The 19,191-nt window shown below is 41.9% G+C and overlaps 1 protein-coding gene across 1 annotated transcript in view; it reads right to left on the bottom strand.

Moving 5' to 3' along the window:
• Window positions 1-19,191, bottom strand: part of DMD (dystrophin) — a 1,831,916-nt gene that overhangs the window by 339,366 nt on the left and 1,473,359 nt on the right. The window contains exon 56 of the mRNA XM_087813416.1: window positions 1,368-1,540. Coding sequence (XP_087669542.1) covers window positions 1,368-1,540 — 173 coding nt within the window. The remainder of the gene's footprint in view (window positions 1-1,367; window positions 1,541-19,191) is intronic.

Raw genomic sequence — 19,191 nt, 5'->3', positions numbered from 1 at the left:
ACCCCCCCTCCTCTAGACACAGGAGAAAACACACAATATCTTCATAAAAAGACGGGAATTAGGAAAAGCAACCAATTAGCAAGCAGGACGCCTGATGCCCGCTCCCTGGGCTTCCTGTCACTCAGGTGACACTGGGCCTTTTCCTTAACTATCGCTGCCCTTTGTCCCCAACACGGAATTATTGTTAAATGGATATAGCAAGAGCTTCACTCCGCCCTCCTTACAACACTGCTGAGATGCAGCCATCAGCTGCCCGAGGGGAGCCTCATACACGGGAAGGGGCCAAGAAGAAAATAGGTGCGCACAGCTAATGGCCTAGTCTACAGGCGGGTGGTGACAAAATCTGAGAGGAGGCAAAGGACGGGAAGTTGAAGGGAAGGTGCTATCATCTCTCCGTAGTTTCGGGAGCTGTGGGGAAGTCTCCCCTAAACTGTTAATTATAATGGGCTATGGTATTTCAAGAGTGTCCTCTGTTAGGTGAAGAGAGTGCGAGAAAGTTGACATTTCCTCTATAAAGCTTTGGCCCCGAAGTGACACTTCTGCTCCTAATCTGTTTAACAGGACTAATCCTGTGGCTCCGCCTGACTACAAGGGGCAGGTAACTGAAAGATAGCACGGGGAATATCTGGTGAGCATTTCCATCTCTGTAAAAAGATCAGACAATCTGGGGGAATTATGTAAGGCTGCTTGCCTTACCAGATACTGAGACTAAGAAAGCTAGAGTAACTAGCACCAATTAGCAACGATGGAATATAATAGGTAACCTGAAAATAGACCCAAAGGTGCAAGGAAAATTAATATCTGAAAGAAAAAGGCCCATTAAAATCCAATGTGGTAAAGATGACTCTGTAGTGCAGTGGGGAAGATTTTTGTGTTTTTAACAAATGGGGTTGGATAATTTTCTAACCACTATGCTGTACATCTGAAACTAATACGGTATAATATGAAATGTAAACAGTAATTGAAAAGTAAAAAAGAATCCTCTGTTATGCATTTAGAATAATGCCAAAGAAATAATTCCATGTAAACAAACCTGTAATTTCATCACTTTTTGCATAACCCTGTGATAAACCAAGAAAGAACTCTATGAAATTAGGATAGCTGTATTCCACTATTTAAATTCACTCTCATGCCTTAATATGCATCTCTCCCGTGGTTATAAAACATCAGCACTTTAATCCGAACCTTCAAGTATCATCTCCATACCAAGCAAATGAATGATTCATTTATTCAAAATAAAATGAATCATCCTGAAATTGGGTGATTTACATAAACACATGAGATATTAGCTACTTGTGCTAGAAAAATGAGGGAAATTGTGCCATTTTAATTCATTTCTGGCTTTCTTGACCCTGATCTTTTCCTACCTAATGTTGAGAGACTTTTTCCGCAGCTCACTCCACTTGAAGTTCATGTTGTCCAAACGTCTCTGTAGGAGGACTGCGTCATCAGAACCTTCCAGGGACCTCAGGATCTTTTGGCCGTTTTCATCCAGGTTGTGATAGATATCGGTGTGAGCTTCGATTTCTCCTTGGAGGTCCTACAGCACAGCAGGGAGGAAAACACAGGCAGAATTGAAACAACAGAAGAGACCAGCTACAAAGGTGAATTTGGAGAACTGTAAAAAAGAAACTACTAGTTCAAAAAAAAACATTTCAACTGGGCCAGCTAACAAAAAGACACGCTTCCAACTCGCTTTTCTTGGTGTATCTCTTCGCGTTATTACGTAGATTGAAAATGGGCATCTTATTAGGTATAATGAGTTTATTCTTTGACATTATGAATTGAAACAATAGACTTATAACTGTGGATTTCTTAAGTTATATCTTCTAGATCATGAATGGAACATATTGTTTTATGGAAGTGATATGAAATAAAATCCCAACGCCAATCATTTCATTATACTACAGATCAAGTGATATTTTCCACGCACACGGTCATCTGTGGAGTTGACCTTGACTACAGAAGCTTGGAAAGAAAAATAGAGAAAACTGTCCTCGGTCCTTGGCACCAGCACACGAACAGGATCCTATCTCAGGAGAGCATCTTCTTGACAGGACGCATTAAGTTCACCTTGGTATTATAGCATCATACGTTCATTACAGCATCACATACATTTATTAGTAAGATTTCCCATTTAAATACCATTATATTTTTAGGCTTGCCAGGTGGAAAGTCCATAGGACCTCGCTAAGAGTTACAATAAGACATTAGGCATTCAACCTCATTCGTATATACACAGATCAAGAAAATCATCGCAGGAGAAGAATCTGACCTTTACATGGTATGTCTTCCTGTGTAACATTTTCAGCTTGAACCGGGGACTACAGCACTGATCCTGTTGCATAGCAATCCCGAGAAAACCCAGCGACTGAAAAGAGCCCTGCTTTAAAATGCCAACTTTGCTTACATTCTGTTGACAGAATGAATTTCGGAGCACAGGCCTCACCAGTCAATAATCATAAACAGCCACTTTGTACTCCCCACTAAACGGTAGCCAGGCCCGTGGATGTGGGAGGGACCTCAAAGAGAGGAGGCCTGGAATATGCAGCTGACAGTTTATATTAAACAGCCAACTTTTCTTATCATTTGGCCATTATAAGCCAGAGACATTATAAATTCATTTTATATATGTGTTTCCCTCCTTGTTCCCAGTAGAACAGTCAAAGCCAAAAGAACATTCCTTAGAGAGCTGCCGGGTACCAGCATTCCTTTCTGCCTACACAATGAATGGAGGCTTTGTATATTATCTGACTTGCTCTTAGAGATTTGTATGCTTCTGTTCAACAAGTTTAAAAATTCATTCTGAAGCTCCGAACAATTGGATTGACCTGTGTAACTAGGAAAGTTTTTTTTTCCTCTCTCTCTCGTTCTTAGATTGAATTAAAATACTCTCCTAAAGTAAGGGGGGAATGTGGCAGCAATGACATGTTAGAAATTCTGAAGAGCTGGCCTGTGTTTTCAGTCATAGCGCCTTGGACGCAGAATTTTGAATGTTGCAGGAGTAAGGTAGATGGACAATAAATGTCTCCTGTCACTATTTTTGGCAGCCAAAGTACCCCTGATGGGCTCTAAAGAGAATTCTGTCCCATTTCCTTTGACTTGAAGAGAAGAGGGAAATAAAGGGATAGAACCACATCTGAAATTGAAAAAAGGGAAATATTAAAACGGATTGAATAGCATCTATCTCTATTCCATCAAAAACTATGTTCTGGAAGGAAATCGCCTGATTTCGAAATGAACCAACGTGGTGGAAAATTAGTACTGAGCTTCTTGCGGAAATGGAGTTTAATCAAATATGCATCCATTTTTATGTTTGTGTGCCTGCGTGGGAAAACCTGCCCTGCCGAATTTTCTACCTCTTCAGTAAAAAAGTGAGGCTCATTGAGCTAAATAATTCAGGGATGAAAAGCCAACAGATCCAAGTTATCCAGGGAGTCCCACCACTTCCCTCTTTGACTCTCCTTTCCCTCTTGTATATGATCTGTACACTACTTCTAACTTTGCCTCAGAGTATGCACTTAAAACCAGCCATCTCTTTATGTTAACAGGCACATAAACAACAGTACATTTGAATTTTCACATCCTGCCTTTACAGGCTCCATCGACAGGTCCTTAAGGTCATGTACGTCGTGAAGTCATCAGCACCTGGCTGAACACACGACAGGTCTTCCCAAGCACAAATAGGATGCCGACTCATGAGCCTGCTAACTTTCATCTTTGTCATTTACGTTACACTGCATATAAATATCATTGTTGTACCCTCAAAAATAAATGACCCTAAAATCAACAAGCCATATTTATCGAGGACTGATTATTGGTCTAGTCTTGGTGCTGGGGAAAATATAAGAGGCATGCAAGAGGCAGTTCTGTCTCTGCTTTTCCTAAAATCTAATGTGTGCATTTTATTTAGATTTTTCATATTGCCAGCTATCAATGAGAATTACCTGCCAAACCTCATGGATACTAGGATAAAAACTTTGCCTGATTCAACAATAAAGATATATTTTAAAAAAGCCTTTGTTTGAAAATTCAGAAGTGGCTGAAGTCCAATCTTAGCCTTGGCAGTAAGGTAATTCTTACTCAGTATTATTATTAACTCATATTACTTCTCTCTGTCATGATGGTGATTTAGAGAAACAAATGTAACGTGTAAAGGGCTTTACAGTTTACGAAGCACTTACAGATACACCACTTTAATTATTCTTCCTCCTGGCCCTGGGAAGTACATAATGTTTTCACTGTTTTACAGATGAGAGTACTGAGGCTCAGAGATGTTTAACTAACTTGTCGAAAGTCACCTATCTTGTAAGTGTCAGACCTGGGCAACGGGTTCAGCGCTTCTGACACTGGAAGATCTTGCTCTGTCTCCACCACCCCATTTGCTATAAGCATTGGTTGAAATAGCTAATAGTCACAGGAGCTGAACAAGGCTACTACCAACAAGGGGAAAAAACACTCTTAAGGGAAAAGCACACAGAAAGACGGTATTACTGATTTTGATAAAAAATTCACCCATATGAATTTTATTCACCCATATGAATTCTATGTCACCGAATCTATTTTGTTCATCAGATTATTATGTTCTTTACATTCCACATATAAGTGAGATCATGTGATATTTGTCTTTCTCTGACGAATCTCAGAGGGGAGGTGGGTGTGGGTGGGTGGGTGGGTGGGGAGAGATTAACCAAGTAATTTATATGCGTATATGCATAACCCATGGACACAGACAATAGTGTGGTGGAGGCCTGGGGCCAGGAGTGGGAGCGGGGTGGAGGGGGTCAATGGGCAAAAAAGGGGGCATCTGTAATATTTTGAACAATAAAGAAAAAAATTTACCCATATGGATTGATTTATACTGAATAAAAATGGAATCCCGACTATTCTTTTCTACTTCTCATTTGGAAATTGGGCATGTGGGACCAGCTGTGAGTACAAACTGTTTGCATTGAAATGGTCTCCTTACTACGAAATCTCCCTGCTGCCAGAAACAGAAATTCTCCCATCAGTAATTCATTCCTTTGTCTATAAGAGCCATGTGGACTTTATGCTCAGTAATGACTTGACACAGCATAAATGGAGTTTGACCATGTTCCTGTGGGACGGCAGGCTGGTAAGGAGTCTGTGAAGCTACAGGACCGAGGTAGGCTGCTCTAAACTGAAGGTGAGTATTAGCGAGGAACACAAGGCTTTTTTTTTTAGGAGGCTGGCATGCAGTAGTGGAGATTTTTCAGGGCAAGTAGGCAGCATGAATTCTAGGTGGGGAGGAGACAGCAGCGGAGCAGGTAGAAAGGAAAACACATTTGCACAAAATTACTATGATGACACTTATCTTAAGGTGAACCTTAGACTTAGGGGCCATAGAAAAGCAGGAGGCTGGTAGAAAGAATCAAGTGGAGTTCTCAGAGGATAGTCATTCTGGACAAAAAGTAACTTTTCCAGCTACTTTTAAATAGTGTGGGCGAAAAAAGGGATTCTATGAAAGGTAACCTCATGGGGTCATCTGCTCATCAATTCCTAACTGGGCAGGTCATGGTGGGTAGTCATGCCCCAGGCCTATCACTTTTTTACTAAAAGTCATCTATTTGCCTTAAGCAATCCTGTCCATTGTTTCCATGTATCTCAGTTAACACACCTTTGAAATGCCTCTTTTCAGACCCTCCTTCTAGTACTGGTCACCCTTTCAGACCCTCTTTCTAAAGTGGATCACCCTCAAGAGAGCCCAAAATCGTAACCATCCTGTCATCCGATCCCAGCCTTGCTCTCTCCCACCTCCATGTAATCTTCCTTACATCCCCTCCTCAATCTCAAACACATAAAAGAAACTGCAAACTGTTGTTCTTTGGAGCACTGGAGATCTTGCTCCCCGGCAGAGGCTGTCAGTTTGGCTCAAATAAACTCTTATAAAAATTCTCTACCTGTCTGGACGTTTCTTACATCAACAGCAGTGTTACTTCACTTCTGACTTAACTAGAAAAGATCCCTCAAGCTTTGGTTTCTACATTCAATGTATGCTATATGAAATTTTTCTTCTTTTTGTGATTGTATCCTTTAGAAAGACAATAAGTAATGAATGGGAAAAAATGGTATTTGTTACATAGCAACAGAAACAATAGCAGGAGCATATATAACACTTCCTAAACAGCAGACACTGTCCACTGCGCTGTATATACATGAGCTCACTTAATGCTCTCAGTAACCCTCTAGGGTAGGCATTATTATTTTCATTTTGCATGTAAGAGAATGAAATTACAGAGAGGTTATGTAAAGATGCCCAAGGTCACACACCTAATAAACCAGGTGGTTAGATGTCCAACCCAGGCTGTTGGATTCTAGGGACCGTGCTCTTAATCACTAAGCAATATTACCTCTGAGTTTTTTCCTATTAATTTTTAAATTTTTCCTATTAACTTTTCTTATAATACTCCCGCCTAAATTTCAGCAAATCTAGCACTGCCATTAGACAATGCAGAATAACGTTTTCATGATGCAAAAAGGAATCTCACGGTTTTTAAAATATGGATGCTTAAATAGATCTGAAGAAGTGAACAGAGGTGTATCTAACACAACTAGAGAGAACATAAAATAATTGAGAAAATGGGTGCAAATGGAAAAAATATATATAGCCTCTCCCCTCAAAAGAAACATATAGCCTAAAGTTCCACACAATTATGGAGCAAATTTCAGCTGTGACTATCAAGGCAGTTCAGATACGAGGCAAGTAGTAAGTTCACAGTGCAGCCGTTTTAGGAGTGGGGGGTATCCTGTTTCCCGCAGAGCTTTTTCAAATCTCACACTTAGACATAGTTTGAGTCTCCCTCTTCTTTTCCCCTATTAACTGCATAAGTTTAAAAACTCCTTAATCTCTTTGGCTTCACTAAATATTAAATAATAATACCTACCTGCTGGGTTGTTTTGAATATTACATGGAGTAATTCTTGTAAAATACTTTGAACAGCATCCAGAACACAACAGGCCTTTAATAAGTAATAGCTCACGTAAGGATTTTTATTATAAGAGAATCAATGTGGAAATAAAGTGATAGAAATAGACTTCACGAAGTCAAGGGATGAAGAGCATTAGGGAGCAACTGGTAGAATACAATCCTGGTCCTTAAGTTCAGTTGGGTAAAGGTCTTCCTTTGGGAAGCCACTGAGAGCAAAAGTTTATAAAGAAAAGACAAATAAGAGATTAATAAATATTAAATTTGTTCTATCTTATTTGACAAGTAGCGTGATCCACGGTGTCCAGAAATAATAAGACAACTGGGAAGAATATGAAAAATGGCAAAACTTTTATTAGAAGAAAAATAAACAAGGGAGATGCCAGGAATTAGTTAGTGCTACACTCTTCTTTTATTATCCAAACAAAAGGTTATGAAACTCTTCAAAAACATCCTAGACAACAGCAGCCACATAGTTTTTCCTGGATATACAGCATTCTGTGTCTCTAAGAAAGAACTCATCAATAACCTCCCTATCTTGAATATAGCTGAGAAGCATGCAGCAAAGCAACAGAAACAAAAAGATGTATAAAGACTAAAAGAAAGTAACCAAATTTCTCTAAACATTTATTACAGACACACCATCTCTAATCTTTTCTGAAAGCATTACAACATGAATAATGATAAGGCTGTTAGTTTCTTTTTACTGATAATTTCTACCTAATTCAAATAACTTGATAAGAAAAAAAAGTGATGATCTGATTTCCAAGAACTTAAAAGGTCAGAAACAGAAGATCCAAACTAGGAGAGAAGGTACCCTTGAGGGCTAAACAGAGGAGCAAGAAGTGACACCTGAAAGAGAACCAGAAAGGTGTAAAAGGAACCTCGGGCGCGCATCGTTGACCAGGGTCACACAGTGCGGAAAGAACAGCCCTACATATATTATTAGCCCTTGAAGGCATCACCTAGCTTTTAAGCGAAGCAAAATATTAATGCTAATGATGACGATCCTGAATTAGCCAGAAAAAGCAGATTTATGTTCAGCAAACTCTATTTATGTAGAAAGCAGTGTATGTTGAAACTATTTAAATTGATCTAACATAGTTATTCTGAAAAGCTGGGGCTGCTTTAAAGAAGTTAGACCAAACAAACAAAAACAAACACACAAAAGTCCAAAATGACTTGTTCACCATGGGCTCTAAATACTCAAGGTTTTGGAGTACACACACACATTCCATCATGAGAACAGAAATTGAGAGTAAATCTTCAGAAACATTTAAAGTAATCTAAAAATAAAAAGTATGGACTTGCATTTTGCGTGTCTGGTTTTTGCAATCTTTTAAAAGTAATTCATTTTTATTGCATGTTACAAGACTATCAGTCTGTTATGGGTTGGAAATTAAACCTAACAAAACAAAAGAGAATTATGCTCCCTAATGGATTTTTTGAGAAGCACCCATATAAGGGAATTGGACTCAGAATCTTGACCTTATAAGGCCTCTAATCTAACCACCAGAGGCTCCTAATTCGCTCAGGAAATGCAGTTGGGTACAGATTCACAGTGGGGGTGCCTGCCCCCCCTCCATTGTATATGTGGCCATTGCAATACTCCTAAAAGCAGCAGAGTTGTCATCCCAAGAGACACAAGAGTTAATTTGACAACTGCTATTTGGCTTGAAGCCTGGTTGCTCCAGGTAGATAAGGAGTGTGTTTTCAGGTCCACTGCATCGCAATGCATCTTAAGAGAACAGCTATGGATTTAGGAGTCCATAGGCTTTGCTTTAGAAATGGCTGTTATTAAGGTCCTCGGAGACTATTATCCTGCAGGGTTTGCTGTCTTTGCTTTCATATCTCATTCGAAAATTCTCCCACTTAAGCACTAGAACAGTGGAGAGAAGGGATAGGCTCTCCGGCCCTCAGTACATTCCCAGGTGCAAAGCTTTATTTCAAAATCTAATCTTTAAAAATGCCTGGCCTAAGGTGGATTATCCCAGAGGAAACTGAGCAAAATCTCATTTGCCAGACCGCCTTCAGCAATCCCAAACCCTGTAACACGTGATGCTTCCTCTCCTTGCCTGGCCCCCCGGTTTACTCTATTCTTAAAATTACTTTTGAAAATTGAGGAGTTCATTTCAGATGCACGAGGTTATAAGTACAAGTATCTTTTCTTTTCCACAGCTTGTTTTTTCTACTTTCTTTTTATTCTGTCACAGTGCAAAAATGTTCTGCCCATTTATTCATCACACGAGCATGCATGAAGTGCCTACTGTATGTCCAATATTTCACCGGGAGCTATGGGAACACATACAATGTCAGAAAGATGTAGTTCCAGTCTTTAAGTTAACTTCTCCCTCCCTCCCCTCTCCCCCTCCCTCCCCCCTCCTCCCTCCCCCCTCCCTCCCTCCCTCCCTCCTTCCTTCCTTCCTTCCTTCCTTCTACCATCCATCTCTATCTTCCCTCCCCTCCCCTCCCCTCCCCTCCCCCTCCCCCTTCCCCTCCTTCCCTCCCACTAATATTTAATATATCATCATCCAGGTCTGCAGTGGTGAAAAAAACAAACAAACTTCTGCCCTCTTGATGTTCATAGCATAATAAGATAAACAGAGAGAGAAATAAGATAAATGGGGGAGAAATATGATAGACAGATAAACAAATGTTCAATCAAATACAAAAATGCCCTGAAGAGAACAAATAGGTGGCTATGGTGAGAATAAGGGTGTACATGTGGGAAGGCTCAGGGTCAGCTGAGACTTGAAGGATGAGAAGACGCCAGTTACATGAATTCCAAGTGAGAAGGGGAGCCTCTGCAGCAGGAAAGATCTTGACTAAAACTTACTGAGGAAGAAATGTAGCTGGAGATGAGGCAAGAGAGGCTTCAGATAATATGGGGCCTTGACGTCTCGTGGTAAAGAGTCTGAATTTTATTTCGAGTGCAGTGGAAAAGCAATCGAAATTTTTAAAGCAGGCTAGTGACATGGTCTGATTGAGGCTTTAAATAAATCACTGTATTGCTGTGTGGAGATTAAAGAAGGCAGGAGAGGAAACGGGAAGGCCAGTTAGGGGCCAGGCCCTCTAATGCAGGCGAGAGATGATGGGGCCTGGACCAGGGCGATTGCAGAAGGCGACAAGGAGGTTGTCGTGAGATATAATTTGGGTGTTCAATCTCTCACACACTAATGAAGAGAATAAAGGAGGAGATATTTCAAGGGTAAGTGCAAATTTTTAATTCAAGTAACCAAAGGATGGTAGTGTCCTGTACTGAGCCGGTGCAAGCAGGGGGAAAGTAAGTTTTGCATTTTATTCTCAACATGTGACATTTTATTTTATTTATTATTTTTAAATATATCTTTATTGATTTCAGAGAGAGGAAGGGAGAGGGGGAGACAGAGAAACATCAATGATGAGAGTCATTGATCTGTTGCCTCCTGCACGCCCCCTGCTGGGGATCCAGCCCGCAACCCGGGCCTGTGCCCTGACCGGGAATCGAACCCCGATCTCCTGGATCCCAGGTCAATGCTCAACCGCTGGGCCACGCCCGGCCGGGCAACAAGTTACATTTTAAATTGACTGAAGCATTCAAGGGGAGATTTCAGATACATGTGAGAAACTCGGAGGGGAGTTCTGGGCTGGCTTTCTGGCTTTGGGATTATCCACTTTAGTGAACCTAAGAGCAGGGGGCTGGGTAAGCACAGGTAGGGAGAAAGAGAAGAGGGGGAGGAAAAGGCCCTGGGACCAGGTCCTGAGGACCCCCAACATCCCACATTCAGAGGTTAGGTGCGGGCAGACAACCTGCCGAACAGGACAGAAAAGGGATGGCCGGAGAGGCAGAAGGAAAACTAGGAAATGACGATGCCGTGGTAGCCGAGAGAGGAGAGAGGGGTTCAAGGGGGAGGGAGCGGCCAACCAGATCAAACGCTGCTGAGGGGCTGGTTACATTAAAGAGAACATTGTCTATTGGACTTGGCGACAAGGAAGGTCATCGTTCACCTTGATCGGAACAATTTCAGAGGAGAGGTGGAAGCAGATGTATGAATAAGAAGCCTTCAGGAGGTTGACTGGACAAACAGCACTGCGGAAAAGCCAGGCTATGAAGTTTAGATGAGCAATGGGGCCGCACCTGAGGGGGGTGAGGGATCAAGGGGGGGTTTGGGGATAATTTTTAAGGTTTGTTTTATGTTTAGAGCTTAGACTCGAGGTGGGGAACCTGATTTGAAGCAGCTGAGGAACAGTCACAAAAGCCCATATAACTAAGGAGTGCATAAAGGCACGAGGGGGTCTTAAAGTCTGGAGAGGGTGGAAGTAACATAGATGGGGTTAAAGCTGGGGCAGTGGGACGAGCCCAGCCGTTGGCATCACAACATCTGTTTAGATTCTAACTTCCTCCACTTACTAGCTTTGTGATTTTGGACAAACTGTAAGATATTTCAAAGCCTGTTGGTTTTTTTTGCCACCCATAAATAGGGCCAGTGATATCTACCTTATTAGGCTTTGGCCAAGATTAGATGAGGTGATGGGGGTAGAGCTTCTAAGTACCGAACCCAATGCCTGATTTATTGAGGGCCTTCATTGGAACCATCTAGTCCCCTTCTCACCTTCCTCCACGACTCCAAGGCTGCCAGCAGAGAAGACATGGAAAGACATTTTCCAAGAAAAATGTATACCGAATGCATAGTGACGGGAGCCAGGGCTTTCGGCAAAAGCTAAGCGGTGGTTCTGAGAAGGGCCAACAATGAGGGTCATTGGGGAGAAAAAGGGACATCTGTAATATTTTAAACAAAAATAAAATTTAAAAATTAAAAAAACAACAAAAAACAAAACAAAAAACGCCCACAATGAGGTTTAAAGCGTACAGAGTAGCCACTGAGAGTTCTGAACGCAGCCTGGAGACTATATCTGATCCTATAAGGACAAGATTCCACTGCAGCTGCCTGTGGACAGGCAGGACATAGTCAGAAGAGTATTCGAGAATGATTGCTGAGGGGCAGTGCTCAGGGTAAGCGGGAGCAGGGAGAGGATGGAAGCAGGAAGTTTAGCTGACAGGCGGCACCAGCCATTCATGAACCAATAAAGCGGTGGCTCCAGAAACAGGGAGGAAGGGAGATGGACGGATCACTGAGTGCTCATAAATTATAGAAATAGCTCTACCATTTCAAGGCAGAATTCGGCAAAGCGACAACCATTCACAACAACATTATATATATATTTGTTGATTTCAGAGAGAGGAAGGGAGGGGGAGAGAAGAGACAGAAACATCAATGATGAGAGTCATTGATCCGTTGCCTCCTGCACGCCCCCTGCTGGGGATCAAGCCCAAAACCCCGGGTATGTGCCCTGACCCAGAATCGAACCGTGATCTCCTAGTTCATGGTTCAACCACTTGGCCACACCGGCCGGACACAACATTATAAAGAGAAAAGTTATTTAGGTTTAATTTCCCTAGGAGTAAGACAAACATTATATATAGTGTTTCAAACACACACACACACACACACACACACACACACACACACACACACACAACCTTGGTGCCAAATAAATTACAATGACAAGGCAAGAGCAGTGGCACCAAAGCTGTATATAGGCACAGGAGACCTCCACCTACAATATATCCTATGAGGCATTTCTGAAGGACATGGGAGCAAGTGTTAAAAGACACAAAATCCTGAGAAAGGGTGGATAGAGCAACTTCATCGGCTGTTTTTAAGAAGTTAAGATGCCATGGACCCAGTGGGGAACTAATGCTGATATCCATTTGGCTCAGCAATTAAGTTATAAAAAATGGCACGCCTTTATAATGCTGGTGTTAGAAGATAAAGCAAGCCCTTAGATAGGCTGCGTTTTCTATTTTACCAATACATCTAAAGTCCATATAAAAACCTATACTGTGTGGCAATATTATTTCAGGTATTGCCACACTGCTTCATGGCTCATAATTGGGCATTTCCTACATGAGACATCTCTCGGAAGATCACTGCCAACGGTAATTTTGAAAGGCCTTCACACAAACTCTGGATTGCACATTTAAATCACAAAGACAAGTGCATACGAAAAGTCTACAGTGTTGGAGGTACTTTGGGTTCTGTATTGTTTTGTGTGCAGGAATCAGCCTGTTTGAAGATAAGTGTCCTTATCTGAGAAAGACCAGATGGGCCCTCCCGACAATGAAATGTATTTACTATGCAGAGCCGGGGCGAGGGCTGGGGGCAGAGGAGGGAGATGAAACGAGGCGGGAACTAATACTTACACCTCTTATAAATCCTTTACACCAACTCTGTAAAGGAGGCCTACTTATCCCGCAATTGAGGAAAGTACAATCGGGAGAGATGAAGTAACCTGTCTAAGCCCCACAGCTGTTAGGTGGCAGAAGCAGGATCAGAGCACAGATCTGTCTGAACTGATATTCTTTTTACTCCGCCATCCCTTTACTCCCCCACCTTCCAAATACAAAGCAAGTGACTTCGGAATTGGGCTACAGGTAACACAAGCCAACGATTAACCCACTAAGGCGACTGCGAGATATTTCACTCGAGGGAGTCACTGTGATGGCCTTAGAGGGATGGCCAGGCCACTGAGTTATTTTCCAGTTAGGCGTTAACTCATCTCCTCTCCTCAATCAACTCAGAATTAATACCTTTAATGATTTTGAATGGCTCTACCTGAGCAGAATACATTCTTATTCTTAAAATAGGCAACTATCTCCTCATGGACAAATATACGTCTGGTTATATGTATCTGTACAATTTGTCTATCTTATATACAGTATACAAAGTTAAGAGTTAGGAAGCTCTTATTTCCTGAACTTCTATCACAGAACAATTTTTTTCCCCTCTAAAGAATTACTGCAGTTCAAGATTGTATATTAGAAGTAAGTAATTAGTTGATGCCAAGTCTCATCTTATCCCAACAGCAATATGTAAGAAAAAGGCAAGAACATATGGCAAAGTGCCATAATTATTTTTGATAACACAGTAGAAATCATAACAGCCATGTAGCTAATTTCCTCTGGCTTGTTGTAATTATGACTGTTGTAAATGCAGAACAACAACTTCGCTTCATCCCCTCCCCCCGACAAAAACACACCTCACTGTATCCTGACGCAACCACAAAACAACCCTACAACTGAGGCAACTATTTAGAACAGGTTAGCGATGTAATAATCGATCTGAGATGTTTCTATATTTTTATTTCACTTTAAATAGCAAGACGGTTTCCAAATAATTCACAAACACACGTTGGCACCGCTGCATTCATTTGTGGGTATTTTTTAGCCTAGTGCTCAGAGATATTACCTTTAAAATGAATTCTAGGTATCCACAAAGTTCGAATGCTAAAGGTTCTAGCATCATGATGGTAACTAAAGTCCTGCTGACATAGTTGTGTCTGATTCCCTGTTGTTCTTTGGTGAGTTCATGTCTGTCTATTACCAAGCAGAGCAAATCACCTCTTCTGGAGAGTGAAACGGTTGTGTGTGAGTGTGTGTGAGTGTGAGTGTGTGTGTGTGTGCGTGCACTTACCTAGGGAGTTATGTCACCCTATTTTGCCTTTTCTTCTCACAGAATAGGGTGGATGGTGATAGTCTTTTGTCAATGTATGAGGCAAAGGAAGAAGAGGGGCGATGCCCGTGGACATTAATATAAAGGTAGGCAACACTGGGATATCTGCCGAAGGAAACATGACAAATGAAACTGGCAAAAGAGCGCGGGAGCCCGGCCGGTGTGGCTCAGCGGTTGAGCATCGACCTAGGATCCAGGAGATCGGGGTTCGATTCCCAGTCAGGACAGAGGCCTGGGTTGTGGGCTCCATCCCCAGCAGGGGGCGTGCGGGAGGCAGCCGATCACTGTCTCTCTCATCATTGACGTTTCTCTCTCTCTCCCTCTCCCTTCCTCTCTCTGAAATCAATAAAGATAGATTTAAAAAAAATAGTACAGGATATTTCTTCATTTCTAGAGCCCACTGTGCAGAGGCCAGAAAGCCAGCCATGACTTTTCCATGCTCCTTCCCAAAGCATTCCGTTCCGTTCAGAGCATCCTAGAGAAGGCTTAGGCTTTTCCATGCTCATGAGATAAATTCTGTAAGTTTTAATAAAGAACTGGAATAGAGAAAGAGATGTGCCGCGTGGTGTCAGGTGGGTGTCGGACTTAAGAGGGTGAGCACTTTGTAGGGTATGTGGATGTCTGATCACTACGTTGTACACTTGAAACTAGTGTAATGTTGTGTGTCAACTGTAATTTTAAAAATAAAAATTATTTTAAAGAAGAGGAAAGGATGTCTTGAAAGATTATTTTATATCGTAAGAGTTTTGACAGTGGAAAACTGTCTCACAGTGCCCTGAGTAGAAAAGGAAAATTTTTAGTTGGATTTCATCATTGTCATTTATTTTTCGTGCAGATTACAAAGCCTGGCCTTGGCCGGTGTTGCTCAGTGGTTGGAGCACTGGCAGATCACAGACTTCCAGGAAACAAATGAAAATGAGCACACAACAGCTCCAAATCCATGGGACACAGCGAAAGCAGCCCTGAGAGGAAAACTGACGGTTCTCAGAGGAAAGGCAGGAGTGGGTGGGTGGGTGGGTGGCTGGGGAGAGATTAAGCAAAGAACTTCTATGCATGTGTGCATGACCCATGGACACAGACAATAGTGTGGTGAGGGCCTGGGGTGGGAGGGGGTGCGGGGTAGAAGGGGGCAATGGGGAGAAAAAGAGGGATATCTGTAATACTTTCAACAATAAAGATAAATTTAAATTCCAAACATAGAAAAATAAAATAAAGAATTTGCATTTCCAACGAGTTCCCAGGTGAAGCTGACACTGCTGCAGGGACCACACTTCGGGAATGTACCACCGGTCTAGCGTAAGGGTCCTTAATGTCCTGGAGGTCATGACTGCCTTTGTGAAAATGACGGATCCTCTCCTCACAAACCTACGTGAATATTCATCAACACAAAATATGACCTACGCTTTCATGGGCTTCCCAGACCCATTAAGAAGAAATGCAGAGTGGTAACCTGCTGGCAGCCACGTCCATCTCTAAGAAATATATTGAATTAATAAAGACAATGTAGCTTTCAAGGGCCATTTTAATGGAAAACTGTCAAAAAGAAGAGCACATTGTAAAGGGCACTAAAATGTGATTTTACTTACTTATGCATCTTGGAATTAGTCATAGTGATACTAGGTGCAAAATGACCAGGTTTTGGGGAGTGGGGCATATCAAAGGGGAGCCCCTGGGTGCTACAATCACCACACTCTCACCACATCCAAGTAACTGGCCCTTTCCCGTTCTGAGCTGCCACCTGCTTGGGAAATAACAAATAAGAGAGGGAGGGCTGGGTAACATGGGAGAAAAGTGTGCATTTAGCCAGGGGCCAGGGGAAGGACACAGAAGTTTGTGCCTTGGGGAAAGTGTAGCTATGGTTCTAGGATCTCTGGCTGGCAGGCCACAGAAACACTTTCAGGTCAAAGAAAGAGAAAATTAAGAATAGGCTTAAAAGAAAACGTCAAGTCAGTTGTGCTACGCACACAAAGATAGACAATCTCTGCTGTACAGAAAAGAACATTTTGACTTTACCCTTTACCTAAGAATCCTCCTCACGCGCCTTCCATAACCCAGAGGCATAGATGTTTTTAAATGACTCTGAAAAGAAGGCAGAGGTGGTCTTTAGTTCATGAAAAGAAAGTCATCTTTCATGTAAAGAACCTTAGGTCTGCTCTGCGTGCATGCACGGAGGCAGGAACACAAGGCAAATACTGTATTACTCATTTTGGCAACTATAAATTCAAGCGATCCCCTGAGGTTGGGGGGAAAAAAAGCCCACCGAGCTGCAGAGCAGAACTCCTCTTTTAGGTTTTCCAAGGAGTGAGAGTGGTATAGGCCAAGCACCCTGTAATAATCTGGGCAAAATACACCTCGGAGTCGATGGAGGTTTTGTGTTATTGCACAGGCTGTTTTGCCTAAAGCCCGGAAAACTTTGTCTGATGATAGTTTTAGCTGCTGACCCATCTCGCATTTACAGAGCAATTTCCATAATGATAAAATCTCTTCGAATCTCTTTGAGAATCTTTAAATCTCTTTGAGATTTAAAATGTAATTAAAGGGCAGATCTGATGTGCTAAAGGCGTTGTTGTGCAGTGGCCATACGTCCTGCCACAGAGCACTCATTTGGCTCGCCTATGGCACCACCCCAATCTCGCTCTGGTAAGATTACATGTCCTTGTTTCATGCTAATTGCTTGATTAGGAAAATTAAAAGATAAAAAAGCTTCTCTATTAGAGGGAGAAGTCCACGGGTATGAGTCCGAGTTCTGCACCCTTCTCTATTCATTCTACATCTTAGACTTGGGAGGCTGCAAGGGACTCCTTGAACACGAAGGCGAGCCCTGACAAAGTGACAGATGACAGCCCAAAGGCTCTGCTTGCCCTGAGAAGTGGGTCCCTGCAAATCCCAGGGCCTGTTCTCAAGGTTTTAGGTGCGATCGCTGCAAAAGTAGAACCTACAGGTTACTGCTCCCTCAATGGATGAATGCTTGCTCCTGGAAAACTGCTTGGGGCCTGGAGAAGCAAGAAGACATTCCCTGGGCAGTCCATTTCTGAAGCCTCAGAAGTAACTTGGACTCTTCTTCACCGTACAAACAACGTAAGCTGTTAAGCTTTGAAATTTCCCAGCCCCCCAAATATCTTGCCTACTCAGGCCCTCTATCATAAGTATCCTGAATCATGGTATTTACCAAATGATGTGAAATGATTTTTCACTGGGCTGCCGGTTTACTTAATGCCAGCTAATCCTATAATATGGTAGGGAGATCATGTTTGGTTTTTTATAAACACTCAGGGAAAATCAAGTCCTTCAAAAGACCAGATTTTAGATCTAAGATCATAGTTAAATAATAGGTTCCGAAGCATTTAGAAGCTTTGGGCCTTTTAAACACCATATATTCTTTGTATTCTCTTTTAAACATATCATGATGCTGTTCACAGCAAAGAGATGCTATATAGTGTCTGAGTTATATAGAGCATTGAGAACTCCACTATTTTTTTTTTCTGTGCCTAAATGAAACATTTCATTTGGCAAACAGTGTATGGAATCAAATTTATCCTTGTGATCTGGGGAATTACAAAATAACTCCTGTGTTTTAAAATATCATTAAATGTGTGAAATTAAATTACATATAATTAGTAAAAATAATTTCATGGTCTTTAACTTACTGATGATGAGAATTTGTCATAAAATAGTTATCGAGCTTTTAAGTGCAATGATATTTTCATAGGCAGAAGTACAACAGCAGGAAAAGTAACATACACTTTTGAAGAGAAAATGGATCTACTGTATCTCTGAGATAAAGGCAATTTATAAGTCTCCTTTATTCAAAAAAAAGCTCATGAGTTAATTTACAGAGTTCACCTCCCTTATCGAAGATGCAATGCTACTTTCAGTTTGCTTTCACAGCAAACAACTCATGGAAAGTTTGATTTCACAATAACTCCTTTTAGCCAGATAACCCTCATCAACCCTTGGATAAAGTTTTCTGCCAATAAATTCCCCTACTTCCCACTTACCACCAGAGATAAAAGGGCTGAGGAGACAGCACCATTCTCTGTAGGACTGTTTGCTTGCACTCACTTAGCCAAGCTTCCATTGCTTGATTTCACTGCCATGGAAAGTCCTGCAGGATAATTTGGAGAGCAGCTACCTCTATTACTTCTCCCTACATCCCACTGCTTCCAATTACCACTGATTTTCTGTTACAATCAGTAGCCTTGAAACTTGAACTACCCAACTGTTTTAAATGCAGAAGAGAAAAATCCCAGGGAAAGTGGGGAACAAAAAAAGTTGCCGTGTTTCTGAAGAGCAGCATTGTGCTTGCATGATTGCTTCTCGCCAGCCTTGACTGCTCTGAGAGGCAGTATTTCTTTTCATGCTCCAGGCTGCTGTTTCTTCTCACTACATCGTTAATTAGCGTGGTGTTAATCCAGCCTTCTTGCTTTTCACATCTCCACTCCTGAGCCGGGTAAAAGCAGTCCCTAACTTAGAAAGAGTCTGTAACCAAAAGTCATTTGCAAGTCAATGGTTCAGATCCCCAAAGTCAGAGTTCCACATAGACAATAGCCATGTATGTCTGGGGCCGGCACACACACAGCTATTTGACCTCTAACGTGGATGAACTATGTTATTCTGGTAGCATTGCTTTGGGTTCTGTGATTTGGGAAGGGTGCGTCTTTTGGGGTGCCAAAGGGAGAGGTATGAAAAGGA

This window comes from Miniopterus natalensis, chromosome X (assembly GCF_054644295.1).
Source record: "Miniopterus natalensis isolate mMinNat1 chromosome X, mMinNat1.hap1, whole genome shotgun sequence".
Classification (NCBI taxonomy): Eukaryota; Metazoa; Chordata; class Mammalia; order Chiroptera; family Miniopteridae; genus Miniopterus; species Miniopterus natalensis.
The sequence above is the reverse complement of the archived record's forward strand: the minus strand, read 5'-3'. Positions and strand labels throughout refer to the sequence as shown.